Below are 8,194 nucleotides of genomic sequence, written 5' to 3' on the forward strand. Positions count from 1 at the left end.
AAAACGAAGGACAAAATCAGTAGAAACACCACAGTAATTTGTTTACATTTACAGCTAGAAATAGAGATCTCTGTAGGTCACTTTTCTAGCTGCTTGGCAATCACCAATATTTCTCTTTCTCTAAGCATTATGCCATATGCTAATCCAAACTGAATTGACATATATAGAATCTTATAGTTTTCAAAGAGATTTTACATGTATTATCTCATCTGATTTATGGTACAATCTGCAATGTAGGAAGACAAAATTGTGAATACTAAAAAATGTACTATGTTTTGACTGAGGTCATACAGATAGTTAAGGGATGAACTGATAATAATGGAAGGTGAGACTAAGTTGGGTGAGCTGTATATATGACAATACAATGATTTTTAATTCTTAGCTGTGAAACATGCACTCACATATTGACGAAGACTGTCCCTACTAGAAAGATCTAGGAAAATTAATTCATTAAGTAAACAGTTTATATATTAGTGAGAGTAAACTGTGTTTCTGGATAGTATAGGTAATTTGTATCTTTATGTGCATGTGCTATGTCTATGTACTTATAAACAGAACTTTTTTCTATTCCAATGGAATATTAGTTCTTTCAGAATAGGGGTTGTTTTAACAATGTTCTTCCCGAGTCTTACAGAAGTCAGTTAGGAATTCAGTCTGTGTTCCTGACTATCTGTTTATGCAACCACCTAGAGAAGGACTATAGCCTACTTTTCTTCAGAATATTGTCTAGTTTCAATCTGTATCAATAGCAACCTGACAACTTCAGCTTCCAATGTCATCTCAGGGAAGCTGAGATTCCTTCCCAGAATGGAAATGGTACTTGGTCAGGCTGATTGCTGCCAGTGAGAGGTGTCAGGGAGGTCCCTATAACAGCAGGACCATCTCTACTCTGTGTTGTTGTTACAAGATTGCCAGGGTCTTAGGGGACACATTATAATAAATCTGCCAAGTATAGACGTGGAATGCCAGAGACGGAAATCCTACTAATACAAAATAGGGCAATAGCCTACATAAGCCCTTCAATAGAAGCACTCCAGCTAATTCACATTTTCTTTGCTAGAAAGGTGTCACGACTAAAATATGTGATCTGTGTGTTTTATAAGTGCCCTAAATATATAATTGTCTTTCAATCATGCAATATAATGTGCCTGCATGTGCCAGTTAATGTCCCAGAAGATGGTTTATCTGATTGGTTCACTGGTTTATCTCTAATGCCTGTCATATAGCAGGTGCTCAATATTTGCTGAATGAATGAATAAATGAGTAGCACTATATAGTAAGAAATAGTTTCTTGAGGGCAATAGGGAGCCATTAAAAGGATACACACACATATCTCATTTTAGAAAGATCACTTAGTGTGGGGGATGGATTGGAGGGTAAAAGCCTACAGGCAAGGAGACCAGTAGAAGCTACTTCAATAACAGAAGTGAAAGTTGATAGTAGTCTTAACTACAATAACATCTCAGTGGATATGAAGAAGTGTGGCTGACTGTGAAAGAGATATAAGCAGCATGGGATTTGATGACTGAGTCGATACAGGACAGTGAGATAGGGAAAGGAATCCAGGATGATGTCCAGTTCAGGTAATTAAGTGTGAATACAGAAAATAGAACATGTTTAATTGGGGAAGGGGTTCTATAGTAAACAGAAGTTCTGTTTTTCATTTTGAGGTGCTTGTGGTACTAAGATGCAAAAAGACATGTAATGGTTTGAAGCTCAAGATAGGAATCTGGCCTGGAGACAAATATATACATGGAATTATTTAGTACCAATGATAATTGAAGTGTTGTGAATGGATGACATTATCCAAGAAGAGTATATTCTGAAAGATGAGAAGAGGTCTTGACTATTACTTGGAAGCACATCAATATTTGAAAAGCTGGCTAGGGGAAAGGAAGAGATTATCAGGGCACAGCAGTGCTATGGAAAGCAAGGGAGAAAGTATTGCAAGGGGTGTGACCAACAGTGTCAAAGCTATTGAGACATCAAAGAAGATATGGACTAAGAAGTGCTCACTGGATTTAGGAGCAAGAAGGTTATGGTGACCTGCTTATGCAGAAGAAAGTCCCTAGCATAGTGCGGACAAGCTAACATCCTTACCTTCATCTTCTCACATTGCTGGTCCAGTTTCTCTGAGGCTTGGTTGACCCCCATGTGACCATCGGTGGTATCCAAGGCTCCTCTCTCCAGGCTAGCTCCTGAGAACTGCTGCATTTGTCCACCAGATGATCTCACTGAAGCCACCCAATCTAAGAGAGCATCGATCTTACTCCTGTTCTCTGCCAGTTCCTTGGCTGCTTTACTCTGAAAACCACAGAGGAAGTCTAGTGATAAGGCCCTAAATACTCAGCAATTAATGTACAGGTTATGTAAAGGGAGAAATTTTTATGCTTAAGAAAAAGAGGAACTCTAAGACGGTATAAACAGTCTTTGAACCCATAAAAAAGAATGAGCATCTTCTAAATTTGTTGAACAAATAATTATTTAAAACGATCTCTAGATTTTGTCTATATCTTACTGGTTTGAAAAAAAGGCGGGGCATGGGGGAACAAATCCTAGGATTTAAAAAGCTTTATTTTATTAAGAGATGATTTAGTTCTGGCACCTCAGCAAGGCTTCATGGAATCCTTTCTAGGAACACCCAAGTGATACACTGGCTTGCCAGGGTAAGAGCTAGTAGTCACACTCAATTACCTGCCTGCTCTACTCTAAGAGAAACACAGACCTCTCCTATCCTTTTCTCTGCCAAACAGAGCACTGAGTTCTGAAACTAGCCTCTCAAATTCTATTTTCTGACTCTTCAAATATTTTAGTTAATTAAAAAGTATACGCCAGGTGATATATTCATGTAGTTTAGAATTCATCTTTAGGCATTTCTTGTTTTTCTACCTCCTTTGTTAGCATCAAGAGTCCATGGCCAGACAGAAGGGTCTAATTCAATCTGCTGGCGCTGAGTGGGATGCAGAAGGCCATTTGTAACTACTTTCTCCCAGGCTTATCCTAGTGCCATAATTCCCACAGAGACTACAGTGGCAGCTTGGGGATAGCTTTCGGCCCACTAAGACTCCTCAAATGGTTCTCCCAGCCCTCTGAACCACCAGTCCAGATTCATGTTAGAAACCTGCCAGTTGCTTTTTTCTCCCCAGGGTAGTATTACCCTTCCTCACCAAGTTCTTTCTGACATTAGTCAGAGTACTGAGTACACAGAGAGCAAGATTTTATTTTTTGGTGGTGGGGATGGTAATATGAACCTTCCATCAACTATCCCTGACTTTAAAAGTCCTTCAGGATGTTTCCTATAAAAATAAATACTGGCTCAGAGACCAGCTCCTGAAGTTGCCCTTTTTTTTATGATTTTATGCTTTCTGTAAGGCAGTTTTCCCTCATTACCTTGCATTTGTGTAGGTACTGAAATTTTCTTTAAAAACAAAACAAAAACAAACCCCAAATATCATAGCAGTCTGGTTACCTTTTCAGTCTCCTGCTGTAAGGCTGAGGTCACTACTTCCTCCAGCTCTTTCTGGGCCACCCGTGTCCGTTCCTGGAGAGCCTCATATTGCTCCTTAGCCTGATTAAGTTTTTCCCGAAGAGCTCTCAGTTCCTGGGAGCTCAGCTTGGTCTGGTTCTCTTCCAGGAACCCTTCAATGTCTTTGACAACACTAGCAAATGAGGCGGCACGATTCTGAATGTCATCCTGCAAATCCTTAACACATGAAAACAGGGATGGCAGAGCCTTCGACTTTGGTACTCTAAAGACCTCAAAGAGTATGAGGACAGAATGACTAGGATGATGTATCTGCAATGGGTGTATGTCCCTAACTACTATCTGCTTAAGGTTTAAGCCTAAACCAGTGCGAATAATACACTTAAAAACATTTTTAAGACATTTTCTAATATTTAATTTTCCAAGCAAACTATAAATTTCTAAGCAGATATTTAGTGAAGACAAAAAATAAACTGCCCATAAACATGTCGTAGAACAGAGATTTTTATTTTGTAATAAGTTATCCTCAAAGAGATCATTCTTCTATAAAGAAGAGTTGACAACTGGATTCTAGGTGAGTCAAGGCCTGGTTGCTCCTTTATAATCTCTTGGTTATCATTCCTTATCCTTAAAGTAGCCTTTAAGACCCAGCATGATATAGGTTCTGCCTAGTCTACAGCCTCATCTTTCACTAATCATTCCTTTGTTTTGGTGTTTGTAGTCTAAATGCACTAGCTTTCTTTCAGTTCTTGAATATGTTGTTCTCATTCCCATTTCCACCTCAAGAATGATGCATAGGCCTCTGCCTGGCATATTCTCTTTCACCTCCTGCCTCTTCATGCATTAATTCTTACATATTCTTCATTTCTCAGTTTCAGTGACACTTCTTTGAGGTAATCTTTTCTGACATCCGAAACTAGATGGGGTCTCTCTGTTACATGTTCTCAGATAACTTTTCCTTTATAGATATAATAGTTAAAAATTATATGCTCATTTTTGTGATTATCTGTAGAATATCTGTCTTTTCCACCAGACTGTAAGTTTCATGAGAACAGGGATGGTTACTATTACATTGCTAGCACTGAGCACTGTGTCTGGCACATAGCAAGCCTTAATAAATATTTGTTAAAGGAAGGAAAAAAAATGAATTAACTCATACTAACCTTCAAGTCACTTTGGTTCTTCTGTAAAGCAGAGAGATCCTGCTGGGTGGCTTTTCCTTGGTGGCCCACCAATGCTCTTTCCACCTGTTCTACCCAGCTGCAAAGATCCTCCAGTTTCTGGTGACAAGTATTTTGTTGTTTCTGCAGAGTCTAATTAAAATGCAAAGGGGCCAAGAGACAATTAATAATTCTCATTTCACGAATAAAAGATAACTCCCTGAAATATAAAGAAAGAAGGTTATATCTTAAGAATGAAAAAGTTGACGAGAGACTAGAACAAGAAGAAGCACAGAAATCATATTCGGAAAGCTCCCCTCATTTGGACAATCTGTTGATCTGGGTCTATGGTCTGGATTCTCATCAAGGGTAATTTCAGGTGAGAGAATGCTCTCAGGTTTTGGTCCGGGAGCTCCTTTGCTAGATTGCTATTATCCTTGGAAATGGGGAACAGAGAGCCCAGATACTTGAAAGCCACAGATGATAATAGTGATGATAATAAATTAGTGGTTCTGATCAATTCCTCCACTAGAACTAGAGGATGTGGTACATATTAAGTCAAAATATGCAAAATTAGAAGTACTGGACTAGGAGGAAAAATCAAGATACTGGATGACAATTCATAAGCTGATTGAGCTTCTAGATAATTTAGCTGACTTTATAAATCAAACATCTTACAAATGCAGACACCCATTAAATGGAATGATTACATGCCAGACATGAGGAACGTGACTATTTTGAGAAGGAAACTCCCCCAAGATTAGCAACTGGCTCAGTCCTTCAGGTGCCTACATTGATATCAAAGAGAAAAGCCAGGCCCACGGGGAGAGAGGGAATATGTTTCTGTGCCTGATCCTTGCTTCAGATCTCATCTCAGTTGCCTGACATTGAAGCACCTGATTGAGCAATTGAGCATGATGCGTTCTCCTGACCATCCTTCTAAAACCATTTTCCACCAGTTTCTACCTTCTGATGGTGTTTTAGTCACCTGCACTTACAAACAGGTGCCCAAATTGGCCCTCTCTCCCCCTCTTTAGGACAAATAGAAGGGCTGTGGAAGAGAACTCCTAAGAGCTTTTCAGCTGTAAAACGGGATCCTCATGAGTTAGGATGGGTGCAGACTGAATCTGAAAAAAGCAAAGCAAACAAGTTAACACACAGACGTACACATGCATTCAGGGCAAATATAGAGAGAAGCAGAACATTTCTGACAATAACAAGGTTAATAAACATTGTGAAATTAATTACACACTCAGAGAGAATGTTCACATGCAGTTCTATCACCTACTGCAGCTCAGGGGCCTAACCTGGATGTGGGCTATGTCTTAAGGTGGCTCAGATTAATGCTATTTCATTAACTGTCCACAGGTTACATAAATTCCCAAGTGAGGACACTGCAAATTTTCAGATTTGGAAATTAACCTAAAACATTTCATTAGTATTTTATTTCAATTTCAATTTCAATACCTGATTTCCTTTAAGTCTGACTCAAAAGCTCAATTCTGCTTTGCACAATATTTAATAAAGGGGACCCTGAGATGGACTTGCTAGTGACAACAACAATTCTAATATTGTCTTGCTGAATTCCAACTTATTATTCAAACAGCAGAAATGGCATAAGCATCATTCTTGGTATTCTAAGGTTATTTTTCTCTTAACGCAATTATGTTTTGTAAGAGGGCTGTGATGGAAGGTGGTAGGATTGTTATTTTCCCAAAATGTATCACCCCTGCTTCTACACACAGTTTTCCATACTTGAATAAGCACTGAGCACTATCGTGTGAAGGTGCTGAAAAATAATTAAGAGGTGCTGAAAAATATGATTCTGATAAAAATTTCCTTGTCAGTTGTTTGAAGGTTGTTAAAGAATCTTATTGTTAATTATTTAAAAAGCCCCAGAATAAAACTGATTTCAAAACCATTCTTAAGAGCTCAGAGTACCTAAATGTTCCTAACAGCTTTCAAAACAATGCTGAGGGAAAAATAAGGGCTATGAATGTGATTTTCATTTGTAAGTCAGAGACAATCAGATACAGTGAGGGTAGAGTCTCATTAAAAGAGAAAATACTTGCACAGGCATATACACATAACACATTCTTTCACGCGCACACATAAAACCAATAACATGGCAAGAAAAACAGCCAGAACAGCTGCCTCCTGGACCAGAACCAAACTGGCCTGAATAATATGAAATTTCAAAATTGGTAAATGCAGGCTCTTAGAATCATGATAGACGGAGTTTGGCCAGAAAATCCAAACAGAAGACATCCCAAAAGACAAATTGAGCCCAGCTGCTGGTTCAGTCTGACCTTGACCTGGGCTGCCTGCTCCATTTGTTGAAGATGGCCCTGTAAGGCATTCATCTGAGTTGCAGTCTGCTCCACAAGGTCCTGGAAGGACCTCTGCAGTTCATTCAGAAGCCTCAGCATCTGTCGGTTCTGCTGAGGGGACAAGTCCTGGGCATGCTCAGAGATAAAGAACTGAATATCAAAAGCAAGAGCATCCAGCTGAGATTTCCTTTCAGACATGGGCTGTTTCGAATCCTAAGGTAAGTAAGGAAAGAGAGGAAAAAAGAAGAAAGAAATAAAACTTCTAATTCTCTGTTGAAGTCGAAGCTTTTGGTTCTAATCAAAGAACCAACATAATCACAAGAGGTTAATTTCCTCTGTATTTTTATAATTGACACTGATAATTTCTAGAGCCAAATCAGCACTGGTAGTCTCTCTTACTTCTGGTCTCTCCGCATTCCTCATAAATTACAATTAGGTTTCCTTTTCTGCATATTCATTTCCAAATGCAGCAATCTTTCATTCATTTATGTTACAGAATTACACTACTGCTAATCCCAAATATCTGCAAAAAATATTTTTTTTAAGTTTTGGAAAATATAACAAATTTCTGGTCTGAGATATATCTGTCTAATTGTATTTTCTTAGGTTCAAAAATCTATTTGCATTTGTCCAACAGCGAGTTACCGGTAGGTCAGAAGGGAGAAATTACTCAACTTATTTGCAGTTCACTAAAATTTGATTTTTACAGTAAATAATGTTGCTTATACATTTTAAAACTATAAAGGATTATAGTCAGACTTTCTTATGTGTTATATTGCTCCCTTAAAGCAGTAAAAACTGCCTAAACACTAATAGTATCTGTTTTCAGATAATTAAAATCATGTAATTTTTCCACAAACGTTTAGTGACCATCAGATATATTACACTGGGTACAATAAAAACAATTAAGATATCTATATCTCTACCACTTTGAAAATGAGAGCAGTCAGCAATCCTGCAAAGCAGGCTGGGAGGGCTTCTTGGATATTTATCATAAGACCATGCTTCCTTCATCTGTGAACACATAGATTTTAAATTATGTGGAAATTATCACTAGGGAAACAATGGCTTTTAGTCCATAGCTCTCTTCCCATAAAAGAATTCACGGAAGTTATAACTATGGGAAGAAACCAATGCATGATATGCTCTGTGTTTTTATATCTTATACTAAGTCATAAAAATTTTTCTCACCCTTGATTCTTTATAATACCCTGTCAGTG

At 38.2% G+C, this 8,194-nt stretch overlaps 1 protein-coding gene across 1 annotated transcript in view; it reads right to left on the bottom strand.

Moving 5' to 3' along the window:
* Positions 1-8,194, bottom strand: part of MACF1 (microtubule-actin crosslinking factor 1) — a 208,887-nt gene that overhangs the window by 97,606 nt on the left and 103,087 nt on the right. The window contains exons 36-38 of the mRNA XM_025041357.1: positions 4,648-4,797; positions 3,470-3,703; positions 2,029-2,304 (exon numbers count right to left, since the gene is read on the bottom strand). Coding sequence (XP_024897125.1) covers positions 2,029-2,304; positions 3,470-3,703; positions 4,648-4,797 — 660 coding nt within the window. The remainder of the gene's footprint in view (positions 1-2,028; positions 2,305-3,469; positions 3,704-4,647; positions 4,798-8,194) is intronic.

The sequence above is a fragment of the Pteropus alecto genome, unplaced genomic scaffold (genome assembly GCF_000325575.1).
Source record: "Pteropus alecto unplaced genomic scaffold, ASM32557v1 scaffold39, whole genome shotgun sequence".
Taxonomy (NCBI): Eukaryota; Metazoa; Chordata; class Mammalia; order Chiroptera; family Pteropodidae; genus Pteropus; species Pteropus alecto.